Source organism: Anguilla anguilla, chromosome 14 (genome assembly GCF_013347855.1).
Source record: "Anguilla anguilla isolate fAngAng1 chromosome 14, fAngAng1.pri, whole genome shotgun sequence".
NCBI lineage: Eukaryota > Metazoa > Chordata > Actinopteri > Anguilliformes > Anguillidae > Anguilla > Anguilla anguilla.
In genome coordinates, this window is record NC_049214.1 from 15,602,662 (window position 1) to 15,628,448 (window position 25,787).

The window sequence follows — 25,787 nt, forward strand, 5'->3', positions numbered from 1 at the left end:
CCAAATGAGCCACCCAGCAGCCCCATTTTTATACATTTTAATCAAAGGGAAAATATGCTGGCTTGATATGCAGCATTTAGGCCCCACATGTTTTTGTGTCTATCCTTGAGTTATGGTACTGATTCACTCCCAATCGCTTAGCAGACCCTCTTTTCCTGATCGACAAATGTGGAGAACACCAGTGAACGTCTCAGGAATACAGAAGTGCAATATCACAAAAGAAGGCACATAAGGTATATTTATAATAAGTGTAAATCTAGCAACATCAACAACAAAAAACTATTTGAATTTTAAATTAAAATAAATATGACTACACAGCTGACCTATTTTTACACAACAACACCTATAACAGTATTATCCCAAAATTTAAAACCATATAGAAAGAAATAGGTTTGCTAAAATGAGTCAGGGGAGCCTTGCTGCAATCTGAAGAGGTGGGTCTTTGGTCTGTGTCAGAAGATGGGTAGGGTTTCCGCTGTTCTGACCACAGGGAGAATCTCATTACACCACTGGGGGGGCTAGAGGAGACCAGACAGATTACAGTGGATGTGCAGGCATGCAGGGGGAGGTGCCAATAAGTTGCAGAATAGTGAGGTTTGTCTGGTGTGCTGGAGTGTTGAGTCTGGTGATCTTTTGATGTAACAGATAAGATCATTTAGCTGTCTGATAGGATAGCATCAAAGGTAGTGACATGGCTGAGCCTGTGGAGGTTATACATTAGGCAAGCAGCAACATTCTGGATGAGCTGCTGAGGTTTGATGGTAGAAGCAGGGAGACTAGCAGGAAGGAGGTGCAGTAGCCCAGACAGGAAATGACCTGGGTTAAGTGGGTGATGAGTCAGCACTGGATCCTCTGGATGTTATGGAGTTAGAGTCAGACTTATCATGGCGGTATGCTTGACATACTGCCATGATACTCTCAGAAAGGGACGGTTTCCTGACCAGTACCACTTAGAGATTGCTAGCACAGTTAATTAACCTCATACAATTTTTAAAGATAAACATAGGCATTAATATAATAAAACCATTATTACACTGCGAACATAAATCCTACATTGAGTCACAATTCATTTACTGTTTTTGGTAAGCATTCACCACAAATTGTTTAAACAATTTATTTTCACCAAAAACACATTTATTTAAAAGCAAACATAAATACATATATGGATTGAATCCAGGCCTTAATCTCTCAGGACAGATCCAAACTCCAGTTAGATCTACATATAGTCCACACATTCTAAATATACTATTATTGCATTTCCATTTATGCTTAATAGCAACTGGGCTGTCCCAATACAAGTTTAATTGTCTTTCACATGGTTTCTGTTTCCACAATCAAACATACTCTCCAATGGAAACACCCCCCTGAGGGGTATTAGACCATGTGCAAAATACTGCGCCTGGTGAGAGAAGAGAATTTCTGAGGGTTGTTTGTGCGGTTTTATGGACGTATGCCCCCACTGGTTTTTTAACACTGGTTTTTTAACACCATTTACAAAGAATGATGCTCTGAACTGCAGAGTCTGGCTTTTGCCGTGTTTTTGTTTTTCCATAAAGCTGAATAAATAGTTTCCATTTTGGCTGCTGGGGGGTGAGTGGGGTCCCCCCCCCCCAGTATTAGTTTTCCCTTTCCACTGAATATGTTTATTGCAGTGCATAGTTAAAGGTTGGAATACAGAAGCATTGTGGATCCCAGGTGAACACAGTTGTAGCTTCTTTCAACTGTACAATTGTTTGTCTTTGTTCATTTCGTGTTCAATTCATTCATTACATCAGCTCAGACTTGCGTTGTATCTTAGCATTCTGTCTGGGAAACTCAGTGATTACCTTATGATCACACTTACTTTAAATGGTTTGTACCCTTCTTCCACTCATTTGGCTTTCTCACACCATCCTGTCTGACACACAAAGCATGAGAACAACTGGTCTTTATGTGTTTTCAGGTGTGAATGTGCTTAAATGTAGCTGAGTGCCTCTACTGAATCTGGCCTTTTCTTATTTGTCTTACTTCCACTTAACTTCCCACCTTTCCATCCTTACCCTGACTCTGCAGTCAGTTGTGCATGACATGCATGCACATGGCCTTAATTTATACTTTATGACTCATGAGTCTTTGCATGCTTAACTGTAATCATGACCTAAATGACCACCCATTGGTTCAAGCTCATTCTCACAGATTCAGAACTTGCCTTTGAAAAGAACACTTATTCTGTCCGCATGGGGCAAGAATGCCTTTTATGTTTTAGGATTTTTTTTAAAGTAAAAATAAAATGTGGAGTCTTTGTTATAACATTTACTGAAGCTATTTTGATAATCTTTCAATCGACAATAGGTTAAATCAAACACATTGTACATAAAGCAGAATGTATTTTTATAGACAATGTACACACCCCTCATTTTGAGTTCCAGCTTCTATATTCTGGTCACCAGTATAGAATTACCAGGGTTAAGTTTAACTTTTTAAAATAGACATCCCTCTAGCCATCAGCCAGTTTAATAACCTCAAAATTAACCTTAGCTGTAAAGGTACTGTATTCAATTCAAGTTTTAGTTTAATTGACTATTGATTTACAATTTTTGATTGCTCTTAGTGAAATTGGCAAGATTTGTGCAGCAGTTATGTACAGCCCTGTTATCTCTTGCTGAGGTTCTTGTGGACCTAGCAATCTGACCATAGTCTGACACATTCTATTAAGATTGGGGTGCTAATTTGGGTGTTTGTTTGTTTTTTACTTACCCTTTTCTCAATAATTTTAGTCCTTGTCAATTCCCAATCCTAGTATGACTCTGTCTCACCCATGACTGCAATCCTGGTGGCTGAAAACTGGCACTAACCTCATCTGATGCTATAGCAAAGCCAACCACCACATTTTCCCAACCTAGTTGTGTTCTTGTACCTAGGCAATGTATCAGACTTGAAGAGAGCCATTTTTTGCCTGTTGCAGACACAATTCACCTAAGTGCCACATCACCAGTAGAATCTGCTAGAAAGCAATGCATGATTCACTATGATTAAGCTGTGATTAACAGTACAACAGATTGTCCATCAACATTTTGGTATCTACCTTCAGCACAATATTATTTCGGTCACCACACACTGCAACCATCTGTTGGTCCAGTCCCTTGTGGCCTCCTGTTTGGTCAATTACAGCAACATGCTGGCTGCTATCTGACCCCCTCAACAAATCCAGTAGTTTAACTGCACTTCAACCTCCCTATCTACATTCCAACTACTCCTTTTCTAAGACTCCCTCGATTGCTACATGTCATTTCTGCTGAATCTTATTTAATTAATGTGCATGCTCTATTATCACTCACGCATATAAAAAAAATGGAAAAAGTGCTTTTGCAGTGTTAACTTATTTATCATTTACTCATTAAGGAAAAACGCAATTATGTAATCTGGTATGAGTTAATTGTATGCCATTTTTTAAATAGGTGATCAAGAAAACGAAACCATATATATATATATATATATATATATATATTACAGAATTGCGTATTATAAAAATATTACGAGGATTGCACATTTGGATGGGTGAGAGATTGCAAGTTATGCATATAATTTGTGCCATTGTAAAAAAAAAAAAAAAAAAAAAAAACTTTGTCCAAATTTAGCTGTAGATAACTGCTTTCTAAATAAGAGGACATCCTTCCCCATGTCAAAAGATCACCACCTGCTCCGGCCAACGCGCTCCAGTTGTCGCCTGTGTCAGAGGTCTTGACTTACACCGGTTTGTCTTTTAATAGAATGCTCCAAATTTTTACTTTGTCTTATGTTTAAACATGCTAGTTGATGAATTGATAAAAACAGATTGAGAGACGTTCTTGTGAAGAAAGCATTGCTGAATTTGGAATTTTGTTGTAGTTTTGTGAAGTTAAGGCGTAATATTTATTGTTCTTAAATGTTCTATATTTCATGTACTGTGTTTACTGGGATATTTAAAATGCCGCCAAAGAGATTTCAATGTATTTAAGAACCGGTTAACTTCTGCTAGTCTGACGGAACACTTGAAAGTTGCTTTGACACTTAATTTTCCCGCTTCTACGCCTCTTTTAGAATAATGCATATGGTTGGAGAAGAGAGAAGCAATACCGTACAATGGTTGTCTACTAAAGGGAAACGAAAACTTCTGTCTTAGGGCGGAAAAACTTTCACCAAACTTTCTCCCCTCCAGTTACATCCAATGAAAAAGCCAGCTTACCATGTCGACAACGCTGATTTGCTGGCCTTTCTTACAGGCGTTCTGAATGACAGACTGGGGAGCGTTTTCTTCTTTATTTCCAAGATCTTTCAGTGTCGATTCAGAGAGGGGGCATCACTTCTGATCAGGCTCAGTACAGGGTAGGTCAGTGGAACGGAGAGAGGGGAGAGAGCGAGAGAGAGAGAGAGGGAGAGAGGGTGCCCCATCCATGAACTAGCCCCTGGAGGAGTTGACTGCAAACTTATGGCTGTATGAAAAATAACGTTATTTTCTCCTTTCTCTGGGATCTTGGCTACCAGTTCTCTCCTGATCAGAAGTTGTCACACTTATTTTTAATTTCTTAAATTAAGCCACATTTTCTGTGGACATCATTGGTGGTCATGGATACCCATATAAGATGGAAAATAAAACGGCGGATAAGGGACTTGCACCTTACTTTAGCAATAATTCTTCTCTTTGTAACTTCGCAAGCAAGTTCAGGTAAGTCGCACTACAATCTGTTATGCATCCGCTTTTATAGCCTTTCTCTGTAAAAAAGGTTGGAACTTCACACCGCAGAGCAAATAGGGCTCTTTACTGTTCACATGGGGAATCCCGTTTACATTATTTTCTCAATGCAACTGTATTGCAGGCTGCCCCCTTTAAACAATTCATTTTCTGGAGTGCATTCCATGGTCTTTCGGTTTCCCAAGCAGATATGACCGGGGGCCCTTTCGGGCTTTTGAAGAATTGCACCAGGGTTTTGTTTAATTCCAGCCCTTTTCGTTACCATAACACATATATTTCCATTCAATAGGACTCAGACTTGTGAGATGCTTCACAACCAGAGCGAAGACTTAGTATTCCTAATGCTGTCAGGCGAAACAAAGTTATTTATCCGATAAACCTAAGCATTAAGTTTCGTCCAAGTGAAATGTGTTGCCTCCAGCAGTAGCCTACTTCCCCAAAGAATGCTTATGTCCTGCGCCATCTATTGTACCGATTATTTCTGGTGCACAAGGACACTTTCATCATATTCAGTGCACTTCGGCGTGTTAAGACGCATGAAGCTTTGTTTTTTCCCCCCACGTTTTAACACATGTATCTTGACTGTGAGAGAAACAACAGTGTACACTGTTGCGTGCAGCATATCATCACACGTTCTCGCTTACTTTTTAACGCCCTGGAAATTACTGCCATCCAAACGAAGAAATTTAAACAGAATATAGAGTTGCTAACTTGTGAAATGTAAGTTGCTTTATAGAATCATGGTAAGGTATGTCGTCTCAGTTGATGCGGACTACTGGTCCATACCCGAGGTTTTCTCTCCTGCTCTTCACTCAGCTGCGTATTTTAAGGCATGGAGATGAAACAAAATGTATTAATTTTTTTTTTTTTTTTCAGTTGATTAAAACAAATAAAATAAAATTCCCTCTCCAGCTTTGTTCCAAACCCAAAAGCCTTTGCAAAAACTGGATTTTTGAGAAATTAAGAACAAGATTGGCTGAATTAATCACAAATTGATTGATGCCTACCCACTGGTGTCGTGAAACATTCAACAATATTTTTTTATATCTTGAGTTAAAAGGTTACATTAAAAGTTTACATTAGGTTTTCATTAGCATCCTTAGTTGCTGAACACTTCTGAGAGGGTGGGGTGACCCCTCTTCTCCAGCTGCAGGGTGGAGATGCCGCGTGGCTGCTAGTTATTGAAAGATGCTGTGATGTTCATGGGCTATCATATGGGCAAGTCTCATATTTGATGTTTTACTTAAAATGTTTTCCTTTTTGTTTTCATTACATTTTCGGAATATTCTGAAGTAATGTATGCTTAATGAAATCTCACTTTAATCGTTCAGTTCTAATTAGGTTTAAATGCCATTTTTGGTAACAATGTCGGTTCTGCCAAAGAACAAAAGTTTGGCTTGTAGCGTTCCATAATGCATTAAAGACATTGTGCTATGTTTTTTCTGGTTCTGCATTGTTCCTCTATGGAAACAAAAAATATTTTAACTTCAAGTAAAACAATAAATAAATAAAATAAAAATAAATACTGTGTGAATCTGAAATTGTTGCAGCACTTCCTCAGTGTTTTGCCTTCATTAAGCCCACCCTGTGTTGCATCTAAATCAAAGTTTAAGCAGGATTTGGAAAGGGATCGCATAACCTGTTGAAGTCTTTTTGGCATGTTCTGACTTCTGCGCCTGCTGGACCTAGAGTAAGAGGCATCAGACAGAGAGAGGACTGATAGGATCTCCTATTTCATCTGTAGACTGTCAGGGTGGGCTTTCTTTGTGCAGTGATGTCATCTTAAGGGGCTGCCCCAGTGCAGGCCTCAGACTGTTGGTGTTTTGGAATTTACTTTTTTCAAAACCAAAAAAAGGTCCATCTATCTTTTCAAGACTTGTGTTTATATATCAGAGTGACCTAAAACCTGTTCCAGAGAAGCTGTCTTCCACCAGAGGATGTGTCCTGAGAGCATGGATCTTGCTCCTGACATTTGCTCACTATCTGCTTTTTATAAGTTCTGTCCCCAAGGCTAAGTGGAAGGAAGTTGATAAAGCAGAGAAGAAAGCATAGATTATTATTGGACAAGGCCTCAGACACGGGATATCCACTGGATTGCAGGGGCTAAATACTTACAAATATAGGCCTTAATACAGAGGTAAATATAGAAGGATATGTGCTGTCCTCTTATATTTAAAGCTTGGTTATATGGGTCTCCACTCTCTAAGCTTTATAAATTCCTTAGTGCCAAATGCTCTTGGAAGAAGGGGAATGAGTCTTGATTTATGGTCTTGCATACCAAGTGGAACATTTGGTGTAACATTTCTGAGCACAGATTGAGATTTAACCCTAGAGTGTTTGATCACTCATTTCAATAATAAAAAGAGATTATTGTGCATACTTGCATGTTGAAACTGCGTTGTATGTGGATTCTATAAACCATCCAGAAAAGACAGAACATCCAAGAGACTTCACTTTCACCTGCTGTGCTGCATGGACAATTAACTGCATGCCTGGCATTATTGGTGGTCTGTTTGTTCCTGTGGAAGGCCCAGTTGGGGTTGAGCCCTCATGCAGACAGACATATTATTCTCCAAGCCTCCCCCTCATGAGTATGGAGAATCAGAAAGGCTTTGTCTTTGTGATAATGCTGTGCTCGGGTATAAAAAAAAATTCCTCATGGTGTTTTAAGGTGTTATATAGCAGGGTGACTGAGCCTACTCCACTTTATGGTTGAGGGTGGCATTCTAGGCCAAAACTTGGGACTGAGCATATATGTACAGTATGCAATCTTTATGCATAGGCTTGAAAGTCTGATTTTAGCTGGAATAATTCATACTAAAGTGTAAGGAATAAATGACCATTGCAATATTTTCTGAATAATTCTGATCATTAAACAAAACTAGATGAGCTTGCCTTCAGGCTTTGGATCAACAGGAAAACTTTGACCTCCAGAATTTGAGTTCTCATCTCTGACCTATGGATAATGGCCCAAATATCTTCAATGTGTGAAGCAAAATTAATAAGAGTAAGAGTGTCATGTATGCTAATGTTTTATGCTGTGTGCAGTAAAATGTAGTCCATTATTAAATGAATACATTTAATAATTTATTAATAAGTTTAGTTTCAACATCAGATCCTTTTTCTGCAAGTACACTACATAGCCAAAAGTAAGTGGACACCTGACATCCAAAATCTTATCTAAAATGATTAGTAGGCATTAATATGGAGTTGGTACCCCCTTGGCTGCTATAACCACCTCCACTCCTCCGGGAAGGCTTTATACTGGATGTTTGAGCATTGCTGCAGGGATTTGCTTCCATTCAGCCAGAAGCATTAGTGAGGTCAGGCACTGATTGGGCGATTAGGCCCGGCTCACAGTTGGCTTTTAAATTGATCCCAAAGGTGTTGGATGGATTTGAGGTCAGGGCTCTGTGCAGGCCATTCAAGTTCTTCCATACTTGTGAAGTTCTTCATGTCCGTTCTCAACAAAACCATTTGTATGTGGCCCTCGCCATGTGCCCAGGGGCATTGTCATGCTGAAACAGGAAAGGACCCCCAAACTTTTGGGGAAGCAAAGAATCGTCTTGAATGTGACTGTATGCTGTAGCCTTAAGACTTTTCTTCACTGGAACTAAGGGGCCTTGCCAAAACCATGAAAAACAGCCCCAGACCAAGGAGTGTTCAGATACTTTTGGTCATATAGTGTTATTTTTTTGGCAATGGAGTGATACACTTGCCATCTTCATGCATCTTGTTATATTTATACAGAGACAAGCTTTTATTTTTTATTTGATTTGAAGATCACATTTCATGTTTACTTGTGCAAATGTTACATCTGATGCAAGTTTCCCCCATGTGCTGTGCATGATGCCTTTCAGCTAAATACCTATCATGTAAAATATACAGAAAAAATAGAACTTACACCTGAATGTACTCTAGAATGTAGTCTAGAAAGGACAGTGCATTCAGGGGTCATATATTGTAATTCTGACCTCAGTCTTTCCAAACCCTGAGGTCCAACCAACATCAATGAATAGGCGTCACCACAGGCTAACCTCTTATTATGTGTATTAAGTGTACTTTTGCTTTCAACCCTAATTTTAAGTGTGTAACAATGATTAGAGCCCCCTTGGGGTTAGGCACAGGCCTGTCTTTTTGGGGTAGTAAAGCCAAAATTGCTGGAATGTCATATTAATTGCATGGCATTGTAGTCTAGGTTTTGGGGTGTTGGGGCCCCCTTTTATTACATATTGACTAAACATAGACATGGCTGTGCCATCTGTCACCCAACTTTCTGACCAGTGTAAAAGTGAGGATGGCATTTGTTTTAATTATGTTAGCACAGTGGTATGACTGTTCCCTTTACTGAATAACAGACACTAAAATGACATGTTTCCTAGAAATAATGTAGCCAAAAACAAATTTACTGTCACTTTTTGTCTGTGAGCATCTGTTGTTTAAATATGGCTGCACAAGATGTCACTGGCATGTCAGGAGAACTGTCTAATTCCAAATAGTTAAAAGAACTAAAAATGTTAGGATGGCCTAATTTTAGTTGAGTGGTCAAATGAGTTTTCAAGCTGCTGTGAGCTTCTAAGTTCATACAAGTTCTCCCTCATTCTAATTGCATTTGAATGAAAATACAGTTGTGTTGTAATGACTGACCTGGAGCATGCACGTTATGTTACAACATGTTTTAATTAATGAGGTGTTTCTCCAGAAAACAAATGTTCTTCATTGTAACTTTTGTTTGATATCCATGATATTGACATTTTTGAGCAGGCCAGTGTCCTTTAGTTTTTACATCGATTCACAGTGTCTCAAAGCCATAAGCCTCCTGGCAGCCCTGCATTTCCCTCAGCTGCCCAAAATCAATGGAACCTTTTCACAAAGCTGAAACGCAAGGTATATTTAAATGTTTGGTTTTTGGTCTATTATTGTTAATTAAGGAAAGGTTTTGAAATGGATGGAGATCCCTGCCCCCTTCCTTTGCAAACATGGGCAAAAAAAAAGCAAGCCACTACATGGCTAGAACTGTCAAAGTAAAACTATTTTATTCATCAATTAGACTGGAATAACATTCCTTGAATATTTTGTAAATGAAAATGGAGGGCGGGTGGACTCCACAGTCACACCTGTGTAGGACCGTAAAGGGTGGAGTGGAAAGAAGCAAAGAGTTGAAATTGTTTACAAAAAGCAGTTTTTCCCCTTAAAGAGGGAAAAAAAATCAGATGTTGGTTGATCTCCATGGCGCTATTTCTCTATGTCCTTGTACACATCTGGATCTGATATGAACCATTGTGCCGTCTGTTTATCCCAGAGAAATGCATTCCAGATGTTTTTATTCCACTCTTGGTGGAAGAGGGACTGTGAAATAAAATACTGTTTCATTTAAAAAGAAAATACACTATTCTTCCTTATGTTTTGCGTAGCGTGGCTGGAAAAATACCGTATCCCATTAGATTAATTTACTCAGGATTAAAGACAGGGTGCACATTTCATATAACTGCAATGCTGATTGAGGTATACATACTCCTTTGCTTTATTTGCACATTGTGGGCATTCATTACGATCTGGTCAAAGGTAAAGTGCAACAACTCCGTAGACATTTGCAACATTGTCTTTGTTGATGAAAATCCATTTTTCCCTTTTTACTTTCTCAAAGTGTTCGCAGCCCTGCAAAAGTATGCACAATATTTATATGAGAAAATATGTCAGATAATATATAATCAGTTAAATTTCCCTGTATAAACATACAAAACATCATTTGGAAAGGCTGGGAAACCAAAGATCAAGGCGAACATGACATCATATTTGGCAGAGATGCAAATGCTAGTAGCAGAAAAGTTCATTGAAAACCCACTGTTATGATTATGGGATGGATTTAGTGTCGAGATTGAGGCTCAGATTAGTGTTCTTTGGTCTTTGTCATCTGTTGGAGAGGTTTCTGTTCAAATGTCTGCTCTTCAGAAGTAATTGTTTTTGTCACTCAAGTTTCTCATTGCATATCTCTGGGTGGACAAAATTCAGCGAGGAAACTGAATTCTCATTCAATCTGATAAAGGGCAATGAAAAGGCGTTTTGTGTTGGTATCTCCACCGTGTAGGAGATGGAATTTGAGCGAGTCGAACAGCGGAGAGAGGCAGTGACCCCACACTTGCATGCACTGTTTAAGTTCTTGAATAGAGGCTTTATCAAATCTAATGTGGCCAGATGGGATTTAAAATGCATAATATTCCATTGGACCCCAATCATGTTATAATTTTTTAAAAATGCAAGCTGAGGACAAAATAAGAAAAATATGTATGTCCCAAAGAATTCTGATCCTGTTAAATCCCTCCTTCCTCTGTCACAGAACCCATTGTTATGTCAGAGATACTAATAATATCTCACTAAAATAGCATGTGGTACCTCTAGTACAAGGATTCCCCAAATACTTTAGAACTCTTGACCTCTTGTCCTGTAATCTTGCTCCCTTTCGCCAATGGTATGGTTACAGTTTGGGTTTACAGGGGTCACTGGCAGTTTCTTTTTTTTTCTTTTTTTCTTTTGCTGAGGTTAAGACATTCAAGTGACTAAAGCTGGAAAGCAAGACTTTGCATTGTTACACTGCCTCATACACATACTTATTGTGTTTTGGAAAGTTTTGGCAAGGATTGATGAGTAAAAGATTTGAAGATTTATCTTCTCTGAATTAAATTTCTAAGATATTACAAGGCCATTACATATTTATAAATCACCACCTCTTTTGAGTTCTCATGAAGCAATGCCTATGGGACTACCATTTCAAAAACAACACGCGCAACACAAAATCCTGTGCTAAATTAGCTTGTCCCAATGCACATTGTAAATATTATATATATTATATTTTGCTCAGTAATTGCAGACAAATTAGTCCCAATCACTTTTGGATAAAAAAGGGACTCTGATGAAGCTGATGCATTTGTACCACCTACATCCCTGATGATCAAATTTGCTTGCTGTTAGGTTTGATAAGTTTCAGATGCAAACCAAGACCACATCATAATTGTAATGTGGAGGAGTTTTTTATTTCATTATTCATTCATTCATATTCATCATGCTGGCTGCAGAGACTTCAGGTCGACAAAGAAGCTCATAGGCCCTTGGTTTTAAATAATGGTTTAAAAAAAAAAAATCTTCTTTAGTTGCAATACCTGGTTATTGTACATTGCCTTTAAAGCATAATTTTTTGGCATGATGGTTTAGTCCCTGAGTTTTCCCTAAATATGTGACCTGGGAACTATTTAAGCTGTGACTCATTGAAGATAATGACTGAAATACAGCTGAAATACAGCTTAGCATGTTAGAAAACATGCTTAGCACAATTTCCTCTGTCCTTAGCATGTTTTTTTAACATTCACATGAACTTACGATGTTGAGTGGATTGGATAATTAACAATAAAACTTCATTTCCACTCAGTAATTCTCTGAAGCTACATGAAACAGACAGAATACTAACAGGTTTGACTAATAGTGAAGACTGCTTCTGATTTAAGAGCACACTCGTGGCTATTCTGTCCAGGAGTTGTTGGTTTTTCTACAACATGGAAACCATTACACTATTCATTATGCAATCAACATAAGAACATGACAGATTTACTCAATAGCTCCATTTAAGATGTGATATCACAAAGAAGCCTGTTTCTGAAAAAGGAGTGAAAGTAAGAAAATGCACTCATCACTAGGAAGTCTGGAATGTGCAGGAATGTGGATGTGTTAGAAATATGAGACAGTCACTGGCTACCTCATGACTGTCATTTGTGTTACATTATACTTTGAGTCCCCAGATTAAGCCACACATGCTTTAACCCTGTGTCTATGTGTGCGTGTGTGTGTGTGTGTCTGGGTCTATGTATGTATTTGTGTGATAAAACATAATTGCTGATAAAGTCAATGTTCGTAAAGTATCTTAGTTTAAGGTCAATAGTATTACAGAAAAAAATTCTGAGTAACATAGAAAAAAGATGTTCCACTGCATTGGCTCCATGGAAAGCTTTACTCTACATTTGACCAGGAAAGCCACAGTATGCTGTATTGGCTGATGGAAAGCAGAGATATGTAGTGTTTGACCAGGGGAAAGGCATTATACTACTGTATTATGTGTATATTATGATGGAGCAACTCACTATTTCCAACCTGCAGAAGAGAAGAGCCTAACCAGTTTGGGGGACATTTAAAAGCACGTGATGTGGCCCCTGGTGCTGCCAGAAACAACTTTTCTGCAGGCTCTTTTCTATTTGTATTTTATTAGGTGAATAATTACATTTGAGCTTGGTAAAACAATTTGAAATGATTGCTAATAATGGAATAATTCTCCACAGTGGATCTGCAACACTGCCTTGCTTATTGTAAGACAACACATGTTTTCATTTCCACACCGAATGCACAGTTAAGAACATGAACTACTGGCTATGCGCACTGTATGTTTGTTAGCAGTACATCATATACAGTATACATTTTCTACATTGGCTGCCAACTTTAATTTGTGAGTGGCTTTCATTTGGTGATACTTAAGCAGATTTTCTTCAGTTGGCTCTTCACCACCTCTGTTGTTGATGAAGTGATCGATGCTAGTTTTGTGCTTGATGAAAAGTCCTGTCATGTCCTAGGCCAAGGTCATGACAAAGCCATGAAAGTGGTGAGTAATTTAAGGCCCGGGACCTTCTTTGTATGTCAGGTGGTCATTATGTGGTTCCAACCTCATTTGGGGCAGAGTCATCTCATCCTCTTTACAGTGGAGAGGGTCAGTTCCCCTGAGAAGAACACCCAATGATCCCAGAAACTAGGACAGGAATTGGTTTCTAAGGAGATGAGGGTGAGAGTTCCAAGGCCTCCAAGGAGCTCCAAGGGGACCACCTGGAGAGAAGTTTATAGCTGTAGGCTGACCAGTGTTTGGCCTCTTCATCTTGAAATAATACTGGATACAGGATTACATTTAGAGAAAAAAAAATGTGTGAGCATATCTGTGGTAAATTGTGCATTGTAGAGGACATTGAGTGCTGTGTTCAGAGTGAAGTGTGTTCTGGGAATTCCACTTTTTGCAGGGAGCCAGCTGGTTCATAATCCCATGACATTTAGGCAGATCAGCTAAGAAAGTTGCAGCCTGTTGAAGTGGGAATGCTCTGTAGTGTATTATCGCCAACAGCCATCACCTCTCTATCTAGACCTGGTAACAGAAGCAGGGGGCAGCAGCCATTTCCCCTCTATGTCAGGCTAGTGAAGGGGGTGATATGAGTCTTTGAATCAAGAGTGGGATTATCAGCACCAAAACCTTCTGCTTTCTCTGTGTTGCTGTGAACTGTGTTGCAGTCTGGAGTCTTTCCTCTCTTATTTACATTGGGCTGAGAATTGTGGAGATGTTATATACCTGGGAATGTCTGGGAGGAACAACAACAGTGTTTGGGGTTGTCGATATGGTTGGGCAGTGCTTTTTTCTAGCATTAATAAAATGTAGAAGCAATTGTGTGTGATTCATGACATTTGGTGGTCAGTCTGACTAGTTATCTTTTGATTGCAGATGCTTATAAAGGAAATATAGATTGATTTTCTCTCTGTGAAAGCAGCATTTTAACAGAGGTATGCACGCATGCAGGCACGCGCTATTTTCTTAAAGCCACTTTTACTGGGTGGCACACACTTCATCAGTGGAAAATAATGCAGAACAGTTCGGCATTTGTCACTTGTTCAGGAGCATAAGCAGGCTGCAATTTATCCTTCTCTACTTTGAAAGCCACTTTTCAGCTCAACTCTTATTGTTTCCTTAAAACAGTGATACCATAGCGCATGCAAAAGAAAACAGTGTTTAATCGATCATGGTGCCTTTTTGAAATGAACCCAAGGAAGAAAAACACATGGATTTCCTGCAGAAATGCAATCTCTGAATCAATCACCATGAATTGGACATGTAGTTTATGGGCTTTCAGGACTTACTGCAGCCAGACTGTATTAGTCTCACTGCAGGACATGGTGACCTCTGTTTCTTTTGGAAGGGGGAGGGGGTTACATAGCACAGTTAATTATTTGTATACACTGCATTTAACGTCATTATGTTGTGAACTCCCGGCAATGATATCCATGCTTTTGGGAAAACATGGCTTCCGGTGGGCTGAGTTTTTGCCCCATGTGCTTGGGTAGTCTACTGCTACACTGCTGCTGGATGTAGTGACAGGAGCGCCTTGGGTCCCTAAAATGCAGTCAGGCACATTGGAATGCTTCCTTTGTCTGAAAATGCATGTTCAACTGACACACATGAATCTTTTCTGAAAAGTGTGTACACATTAAACACACTAAATTTTGGCGGCCTGCCACAATGCATTTTCCTTAGACCCCAAGTGTGCAGCCCTCTGTCAACGGCCGTGTGAAGTGTGTGTGCCTTTAAGATGGGCCACTGACTAACACTGTGTGTGAGCTGATATTGGAGTTGCTGGTAGTGAGAGCGCAAGGGAGGTCAGGTCTTGGGCTACTCTTAGATTCTGGGTGCATTCCAAGCCATGCTCTCTGAATGCTGGAGATAGTGACACAACCACAATCATAAAGGGGACTAGCTCGCAGGAGCTAAATGTATGTTATTATAATTGCAAATTTATTACATTATGATTGCTAATTTTATGAAGAACTTGAATTTTGTTGTACGTGTTCTTGCCTTATACCAGGGGTATGGATTTTTAGCCACAATAAATCTAATACTGCTAAAGATAAACTGCATCCTCCACTTTCCCATCCTGTCCAAGTAGAGTGCTGTCTTGCTGGGACAGAGAGCTTGAGATGCACTCTCAGTGCTGTTTATTGACAGTGTGTGCAGTGATGCTGAACTGTGTTGAGAAAAAATGAAGAATGGAATACTAATGCCAAGGAGCATATTGGTAAAGGGATGAGCAGAAAAGAGCAGAAAAGCAGAAAATAAAAAGTTTGGAGGAAGGAGAGAGAGAGAAAAAAGAGAGAGAGCATTTGTGTGTGTGAGCAAGAGCGGGAGAGAGAGAGAGAGAGAGAAAGAGAGAGAGAATGCCTTTCTGTCTCATGAGTGCAGTTTCTCTGGAGTCGAGCTGTAAACTAAGCATTAAAAACAGCACCCCCGATGCCTGAGTCAGTTTTTCCATTTTAGTCTGTGCCGGCAGACAATGATTTATCTCTGCTTGCCACACTTGCCTGCTCAAGCTCACAGCACAGACAATGAAGCAAACCATCTGCTTTCCCTCCTGCTAAAATAATAAGCACAGATTACATCAGATATGAACTGGGACTGAAGTGCAAAAGATATTTTTCTCTACTAAACACCAATTTATGAGTGTGTGTGATGTGTGGGTGTGGTGTGTGTTTGTCGGTATGTGTGCGTGTGTGTGTGTGTGTGTGTGTGAGAGAGAGAGAGAGAGAGAGAGAGAGAGATTAATAATTCAAGCATGTGGCCATATTGAAATACAAATGAATCAAAATTTGCTTGGAGTACTGACCATATTCACAAAATGGTTGAATTTAAATAATAAATAATTACAATACATAAAAAATACATAGATAAATAATGTCTGAAGTGAAAATGTTTCAGCAATAAAAGACCCTGTACCTCTCATTTTGGCAAGAGGTACATAATCATAATTCTGAGAAATGTGTTTTTAGTGTACCTTGTTGTTTAATGTTAAACATAATCAATGTCCTCAAAAGGGAGTTTTGAAATCAAGGTTTGTGAGGTCTTGCCCTTAAGTAAGAGTGGCTTTTGTAGTTTGTGATATGTGTTTGCCCGAGTTGCAAATTTTCAGAATGTTGCAGAAAACAGCATAGTTCATGTCAGAATAAAATATAATCAGATAATATAACAGAAAATGGAAATTGTTTGTTTATGTTGTATTTGTGTGTAAATGTTCAAAGGTGGTTATATAAAACAGTTGTGAAGTATACTTCTGTAAGGGGGTGTGGGGGGAGGGGGATATAGCATTGTGCTGTACAGGGAGTTTCATGTGACAGAAGAAATTACCACAAAAGTGGATCAATGCTGAGTAAAAAAAAAAAAAAAACTCTTCTCAGGGAACATGCTGGTGATAGATGTGCTTCCTATTTTTGGTGCCGGTGTTTCCATTTCCAGACGACCCATAACTGACAGTTTGTCTGCTGATTGCTCTTTGTCCTCAGTGCAGGGTCAAGTATGTACTGAAGAAACAAAGTAGTCTAAAAAAAGAAAGCAAAACATGAGGAAGAAAGAGCTGAAGGAATGAAGAATGTTAATCCTGTCCCATAAAAAAAACTTTTGATTCAATGGATTTGCCCCCCACGGCTCATAATTGTCTAGCCCGGTGATGGTGAATTGAGTCGTTTGACTGGGGTGAAGAGGTTTGGGGCAGCCCTGGCATCCAGCCTAAACAAGATTAAAAGTCTGGCATCAGCCCTGCTGTTCAAAGAGAGAGTGAGAGAGAGAAAGACATAGAGAAATATATGAACCATCATGATTGAAATGTGTAGAGGTTTGATCATGCATTTGCATGCTCGGCATGCATTTGCTCCGTAAAGCAAATACTGTATGTGTTAGTATATTTTTTGGGCAAAAAATAAATATGCACTGTCCTGAGGGTTTGCGAGTGAATGTGACTCAGCTACATATGATATCATATTCCTGTTTTCAAACTCACTTTTAGTTAAACTGATTAAATCTAATTTTAGATTTACGGTTGATGGTTCCACCCAGTGGGGCTGTACTATAAATACTATAATACTCTCCGAACCAAAACCACAGAACAGGGAATATATGCATTATGTCTGGAGAAAGCCGTATCTGTAGAATATGTTCAGAGGAACCTCAATTTGTCTGGCTGGAGATATCATGTGCCTCAGATTGTGGCCAAATTATGGTTAACTAATATGGCTGTTATAAAGAGAAAAGTTGCTTCCACCCTGACAATTAAGTTGAAAAAAAAAAAAAAAAAACAGACATCGGTGCTTGATTGAGGTTGTCTGGGAGGGATATTAGGGTCTGATTGAGCCTGTCTGAGAAGAACATTGAGGATTTATTGAGGCTGCTCGGGACTAAAGAGTGGACGACACTGACATGGATGAGAGTACCATGGGTTATGTAGGAAACATCAGAGATGGAATGAGATTTTCTGAAGCTGCCACAGTAAAATGCTACATGTGCCCACGGCCCTGTGGCTGTTTTGATGTGACTCAGGGCTTAAGAGTCTGTTGTAACTGTGGAATGGGACATATAATTAAGATCTGGCAGCAAGTGAGAGAGTCTTCTGTGTTGTGGCCCTGCTGCGGTCTGTACCATGTGGAGCCAACGATGCAGAGAGAGAGCAGACAGAAGATGAGCGTCACTCTTGGTGTGTCTGTTAATGTGTGTTTGCGGGTGAGGGGGCATGTGTTTGCTCTTTTGCAACAGGGTCATTGGTTTGCAACTGTTCTTCAATTATGATATCTGTTAAACTAGATCAAAGGAGCTGGTTATATTTTTGACTAAATTGTCAGAGTACATAAAATTTTTCCTTCTTCAGCATTCACTTTTACTCTTCTAAAAGCTCTATTTTGTGATTTACCGTCATGTCAGTCCTTCTTCCGACATGCAGCATTAGCTGTGGTAGTCCCCGTGTGTTTTAAAGAAAAATGTTAGCTGTTTTTTATGTGAGGAAAACTTTTTTTTTCCTACAGACTTGCTTTCTCAAGAGAGCCACCTTAAGTAGGCAAACATTTCATCTTAACAAGGTGGAATTGAGGGTTGCATGTTTAGGCAGTGCTGTGGCTAAGGGGTTGTTCCCATGGCTCTCCCATGTGGGGAAGTTATCCCTTACTGATCGAGCTTCAGAGTTGGATACAGTAAAAACAGTCTGAGGACAGCATTGACAAGAAGGCCCAAGAGCGCAGGGTCAAGAAAATGTTAGAAAAGCAGTGTCAGTGATGGAGTGTCCATCAGAGGGAGGGAAAATAGAGCTGTTCCTCAAGTGACAGAGATTCCTGAGCAACTGGTTCCCAGGCTTCAGTGATGTCATAAGTGTGTGTGGGGGGGGGGGGCATGATGATATGGGGAGCACTTGGGTGACTGTCTTGAACACGATTTTCAATGTTAAATGTCCTGCTGTCCTCAGTAGCCTGGTTCTCATCCTATCCCTCCTGGTGATGCTTAGTGGTCTGTTCTATTCTCCAAATGGGCCGGCTGCCTAGATCAGATGATGTTTTCTTGGCCCAGAATGCCAGAACCGAATTGCACACTCTCAGGGAGGTTCCTCAGATGAGAAAGAATAGTTACTCCAGCCCAACAGAATGTCTTGTTTTTTCTAAATCCTCCAAAATGAAAGTAAACTCAGGGGGAGTGGCATGAGAGATACCCAAATCTGCAGGTCATCACCTTCATTTTTTTACTTATGCTTTATTTGACAGGGAAATCCCCATGAGACTGAAATCTCTTTTACAAGAGGGATGTGAATAATCACTGCTGGCTATGTTTCTGTCCCCATTGCCAACGCTGAGAAGAATTTAGAAAAACTTGTAGTCAGTTAAGGTCCAAACAGGCATATGACTGTACCACTTATAAGTACAGTCCCTGGCAGTGTGGCTTCATGGTATATTGAGAAGCAAAGTGGTATTGGCAATTTGGAAGCATATTTTTACTCAATAGAGATAATACAACTAATTATCTGTGCTTAAGGGTACGGCTTTCTGAGTTGTGCATTGAATATGCCTTTCCCATAGCTACGTTGAGCCATGAGGCTGATGCAGAAGCTGTGATTTGCACTGAGATGTATGTGCTTAGTTTGCGCAGTATTTTTGATTTCCAACATTGTATTATTTGCCTGCATTTTGATCTGTATGCCGTACGTTGCATTGCTGTCATGGTAAACATTTGTGTTTTTGAGGTTTATTTAATCTTTATCTCAGAAACAGAGTTGTATCATACACACTTTGGAGTTTGATGTCTGAGGCTCAGTTCACTACAGGTGGTAGCAGTACCTGCCTGATCTAAATCTGTCTTTGCGAGAAAAAGCACGAGTGCTATCTATTTTTACAGAAGATTATATTTATATTCTGCTAGAGCCTGATTTTATCAGATCAGCCAACCTGTGATGTTTATGCTGGTGAGTGAATCCAGCATGAGTGTGGTGCGATTGCAGTTAGTTCAGTTAGTAATGTAACCTAACTTTTTAGTCAAGCATTTGATAAGGAAAACTGTCAGTGTATAAATATACAGCTGTGGCATTATATTTAATCTGTAAGCAGGCTCAAAAAGCATGTTTTGGCCATCAGCTAAAATCAAGAATGGTGTAAAGGATACAGCAATCTAACAAAGTCCGCGCACCCCCCCATTTCTGCACTCCAAGGGATCTAGCCCTGCTTCCCCCTTCTGGAAGTTCTAATTGCCCTTCTTCCTCCTCATTGGCCAGCGCTGACCCGGAGGAGGATGAACAGATATCCCCTCAGCCCAGCAGGTGGCTGGAGCACCTCGGGCCTCGAAGGGGATGTCGAGGTCCTCACGCTTCTGTGGTTCGCATGCCCCCCTGCCAGGGAGAAGGGCGGCTGTGATAATGATTGGTGCTGGGAGAGCCGGGAGAGAGCCGTGGCTCTCGGGCGGAGAGCTGATCAAAGCGGCCTGACATCCCTCGCTCCAGTGGACAATGTCAACACAAGATGTTTCCAGTGACTTAGCTGAGGAAGGCGAGGGTCGAAAGGTGAAAGGGGTGGGTAAAGGTAAAGAAGGAAATGGAAAAAAAATAGGAAGGGGAGAAAGGGAACGAAATGATATAAGAGAGGGATGATGGAAGAGAGGAAAAAAGGCACAGAAAAAAGAGAGGACGAAAGAGGGCAAGTCAGGTGGCTCACATTTTTTCTCTGAAGCTGCTGATCTTGATTGGATTACACTGTTTTGAGGAAGATTAGTAAAACAAACTGCCCTGACCCAAGGTCATGTACACAGTTTCATGTCTGAGCTGATCATCCACTGCTACATCTAAATGCACCCTAATATTTTTTATTTCAATCAAAAAGTTACATTATGGCCTGCATGACTTGAATTCTGAATATTAATATTTGGAAACAGATGATATAGGTCTTCAGTCTTCAGCTCTTTTGAATTATATGTAAATCAGAATCAGGTACCACAAAAGACATTGCTCCTGAGACCAGGGACTGAGGGAAGTTGGAGCATTTGGTTTCAACATTAGATTGTTCAGATCTATTAAGTGCTGCAACAGTGTTTTATGTGGCAACATGTATAGTTACCTCATACATAATGAGTAACTCAGGAATTGTTTAACCACCCCCCATCCCCCCACCCAGCCCAGCCTCTCTTCCCCTTACCCTGCCCCACCCAAGCTCGGAGCTTAAAGATGAGTTCACTGGCTCATGGGGTCAGATGTCAAGGCTGCTGGTTCCTCTGTTGGATGTGATTCCTGCGCCTTGGCTTGTGAACAGGGGCCTCTGGCACGAGGATTCCATCCAGGGGAATCGGCTCAGCAGCCGCTCACTGACACAACCCATCAATCAGCCACTTTGTTGGCGGGGCTCTGTAATTAGCGCCAAAGAGGCGGCCTTATGAGGTTGGGGGCGGTGAGACGTCAGCTCTGCAGCAGCTTTGAGTAATTACCAAGCCTGAATCCCCAGACTTCATAGTCTCATTTCAACCAACCTCCACCTTCCCTGGGCCACCTTTGTTTTATGGAGATGGAGAACCCACAGACCACTGTAGCAATATGGCAGAAAGGGTGGTGGGGAGGTTGAAGGAGTGATGGAGCTACTTTGTGCAGTAACCTTCTGAATGCATAGTTATACTCTGTTCACTCTGCAGTACCACTGCGAGTACTACGGCTCCTTTTGTACCATAATTGAAGTTCACATCTGTTGGAGAAAGCATGATGCGTGGTGTATGATCTTGGGGTAATTATGATATACTGTCATGCCTGTAGTATTTTCAACCTTTAAAAGCTGCATTTAATGTCAGACACTGAAACAAATTACTCCTGCTTTGGGGATGCTCTCTGATTTATGACTATAGAAGATGTGTTGACTGTACTGTACCTTGTAGACAGAGCAGTCCCAGCTCAGGCGTCTCTTCTTTTTTTAAATACCTGGTGCATATCTCCAACAAATCCTCTGTAATAAAGAGAAAGAGCACCCCTTAATATGCATTTAGTGATGGCCTTTAGATTAAGATCTATTAGGCCAGATGCCGTTTCAAAGTAGAAATGTTGCTTGGCAACTGTGTGTATGTGTTTTCACAGATCCAATAAATTCACAAATCTAATAATTAAGGCCAATTATACTGAACTGTGTTTAACTGAGCTTCTTTAAAGACTCTGCTCTAATTGATTTTGCACCATGTAGACAAGTTCTGGTTGCTTGTTGCTTGCTCATTTAATTGTCAATTTGTAGAGCACAGATAGACTATAGTCTCTCCTGTTCAATGACACAGGGATAACCCCGTTTGCTATGCAAAGCTATGGGGAATTTTGAACTACCCTGCAGGGTTGATGGCAATGAGGAGGTCAGAATTTGATGAGAGATTATGGGTCCTCAGCTACCCTTGAACACTGTGTTTTAGTGGGACCAAGTCCCTCGTCAAGTATTTTCTGTATGAACTTGTCTACATTTCCATGCAACTGCAATATTAGGATCTTTGGTAGACTTCCAGTGTATTTCTTTGGAATTTTCATAGAAGTGATTCTGATCTGTGGCTTGTTGTGTCCAGCTGTGGAGACTTGAATTTATTTATTTATTTATCTATTTGTTTAAATTTATTTTATTTTTTTCATATCGTATTTCATCTAATGGGGGGGGGGGGAGAATTTACAGGAAGGGAAGTCATTCCCAAGTATTTACAGTGCTTAATAAGGGGTCATTGAAGTTCATAATATGTCTTAGTGTTCAGTGGACAGAACTTGTCCTATGATTCAGTTCTCTGCCCTGTGGTGAATGTGGTGCAGCTCTGGGTGAAATGTGCCAAGCCTCTTCTAAATTTGGTGGTGCTCCTTACTGCGCTGCGGTGTGCATTTACCATCAGCGTTATGTCTGTGGGTTGTCCGAGGGGCGGGAACTGCAAGCTTGGCAGATTTGGGTAAACGCTGTGGTTGTGCAGGAGTGTGAAGAAATGAATTTCATAGGCATGCTGGTTGGCACGGAAACCACAACCCTGGCAGGGAAACAAGACAGATATGTAGATGTAGAGTAGATATGGAGTTGAAATAAATTTAAAATGGGTCCTGTCCTGAACTTTATTTCTCAAAACACAACTTTGTTGTTCACTCAATTTCATTTACAGTATAAATCACTGGGATGGGAGATAAGCCACCTTCCCAGTTATGGTTGGCAGGGTTTAAGTAATCCAAAGATGAAAGTGAATTAGGTAGCTTTTGTTCATAGGTTGTTCAAAGCTGTGTTTGCTCCAGATCTTTTTATTTATTAGATTTGTCACTATTGGAGATTCCAAGATAAAGAGCCCTTTTGTATTCACACATGGGTGTCTTTGCTGTTTAAAAAATATTTTGGCTGAAGTGTGTCAGAAGCAGCTTTTATGTTTATTTGTATCCATGTTTTCCATGTTAAATAACAGCAATACATTCTACATGCTATTGAAACGATTCTTGACTTTGTCCTCATAGGTATTTTTGAGCCAATGGGCAGTATAAAGATTTAAAGATTAAAGATTTTTAAAGGTCATTATGTTGGATAATGTGTGTATTCCTAGAATGAGAATGTAGGAAAATGGAGACTACAGACTAGTTGGGGGGGGTTGCAGACATTCTTTCCTTAGTCCAAAATCCCACACATTCCCTCTGAATCCCATACTCTGATAAAGAATGGGTGATCACACTATCCTTCAGAAGTATTCAACAGGTGAAATTTAACTCTACCCAGCACCCTATACACTAGACTGTCTGCTGCCGTCAGCCTACGTTATTTGTCCTTGTTCTATTAAATGAAGTTTAATGTGTGTGTTTGTGTATGTGTGTGTGTGTGTGTGTGCGCGCGCGTGCGTCTGCATGTATGTTTCTATGTGTCTGTTTTCACATCCATATTATACTTGCTGTCATTTTTGTACATTCCTTCAGGGAAGTGCAGTTTTCAGCTGACGCCATTGTCATTGAATGTACAATAATTATTACCCAACCTGCACTACTATAATATGATGACAGTTCTGTTTTATTTTTTTTTAGATCATAGCTATTGACTATTGTTCTTCATTATTAGATGATGACAAGCCAACCTGATGTCGTTTTAATTGCTTTCACATCAACATGAGTATACCTTTAATGAGATCCAGATGGAGGGGATTGGACGTCAGTGAAAGCGTCCCTGTGTCCCAGACCCTGAGAACACACAGATCCCACCCCTGGCCCCGGCCTCCTGTGTTTCAAGGGGGGGAGGGGGGGAGGGTGTCCTCAATGAAAGCTGTTTTTGAACCAGACTCATTTTCTGTGTGTGGTCTCAGCTCCCTGACACCCAATCCCGTCTACCTGTGTCTGTGAGTTTTACACCCACCCCTTGAGGAAAAGGAGTGATATGTGTTTGAGGGCGGCTTTCTTAGGCTCGCTGCTGCATACGAGAGAATTGCAGGAATGCTCTGCGCTGGCAAGCCTGTAGCTGGGGCAACAATTGAAAAAAGACAACAAAAAATGTGTATGTGTTTTCATCATATTTTCTAAAATACCTCAGCACAGTTTTCAAAAAGATATTTCACTCTGTACACCCGAGCAACTGGCCATCATCCCCAAGGGGGAAAGGTTTCCTGTCCATCCTGCCACTGTCATTGTTGCTCATTGCTCACTTTCTCATTTAACTGGCAAAGTACGGGTCCGGGAAACACCTGCGTGTTACACAATGTTATGGACCGGTCTTGCAGGGAAGCTTGAGGCCCAGTCCAAAACAATGCTAACCGTACCTTTGCTGCACTAACTGCCCACCAACTTAGAGAGAGAGGAAGAGGGGTGTGCCGGAGCACTTCCATTTGACAGATGTATTCTTAATTTAGGATGGTCCGTAGTCGCTCTGTAGAGTTAGTGTTGAAAAGCTGGTGAGATTAGAGGAAGACACACTGATATGGGAGAGAGTTCATGAGCAGACGCAGAGATGCGCACTTTAAAGGGAATGGGAATGAGCGCCAGCTGATCAGAGATCTAATCTGCAGCCTAGTGTCATGTGTCCGCTGAGCAGTGTGAGCTGTATAGAGTATCTGTTAGGCCCGTAATTGTACCAGACCATTGTCCTGGACTTGTCAGTTGCTTGTGATGGCTGTGACAGATTTCTAACATTTCTTTCTTTCTTTTTCTCTCCTTACAGTGGAACCCGCAGATCTCTTGAAGATATTAGATTTTCAAAATTTACCTGAAGGCGTAACAAAGACGACAGGTTTTTGTACGCACCGGAAGTCCACAAAAGGACCAGATGTGGCATATAAAGTATCCAAAGACGCCCAGCTCAGCGCACCTACTAAACAGCTGTACCCTTGTGAGTACCCACAATCCATTCAATATGATACTCTTTAGGAATATACAATCTTACTGTGCCCTCTGACATGACCCACTGTCTCCAAAAAATGTTTTACAGCACACAGACAAGCAACTGTTCTTACTGGTTAAATTCCCTGTCGCAATGAACATTTTAAAATCCAATCCAATTGTATGCTACATGTAGATCCCTTTAGGAGGGCCTCCAGTGGCCAAAAGTTGAACAGCACCAGGCTGAACCACATTTCTGGTACAAAATTAATTATTATAAATGTTCCTTAATTCATTATTATTATTATTATTATTATTAGTAGTAGTAGTAGTAGTATTAGTAGTATTATTATTATTATTAGTATTAGTATTATTATTATGTTGTTGGAAATTCTATAAGGTATGTATCAGAACTAAACTGGAAATGGATCAGGGATAGCTTTACAGCTGAGATGAAGCCACACGATTGTGCTGTATAACGCTAAACTGAAACGTCATCTTACAACAAACCTGGAATCTTTCATCTCAGAATCATTATAATCAAGATAAATTATTATAATCGCTAATTTCTTGAACAGTTAAATTTGATGACCTTGCGAATCGTGATATATCTCAGGTACTGACCCATTGACCATTGTCCTGACTTGTATTTGAATTTGACTGTTTTACCT

The 25,787-nt window shown here is 40.2% G+C and overlaps 1 protein-coding gene across 2 annotated transcripts in view; it reads left to right on the plus strand.

Moving 5' to 3' along the window:
• The first annotated feature begins 4,286 nt into the window (after positions 1-4,286).
• The window catches only part of col5a1 (procollagen, type V, alpha 1), a 100,107-nt gene continuing 78,606 nt past the window's right edge, over positions 4,287-25,787 (plus strand). For both annotated transcript variants that reach the window (XM_035390597.1, XM_035390598.1), the window contains exons 1-2: positions 4,287-4,684; positions 24,959-25,126. In XM_035390597.1, coding sequence (XP_035246488.1) covers positions 4,585-4,684; positions 24,959-25,126 — 268 coding nt within the window. In that variant the 5' untranslated portion in view covers positions 4,287-4,584. The remainder of the gene's footprint in view (positions 4,685-24,958; positions 25,127-25,787) is intronic.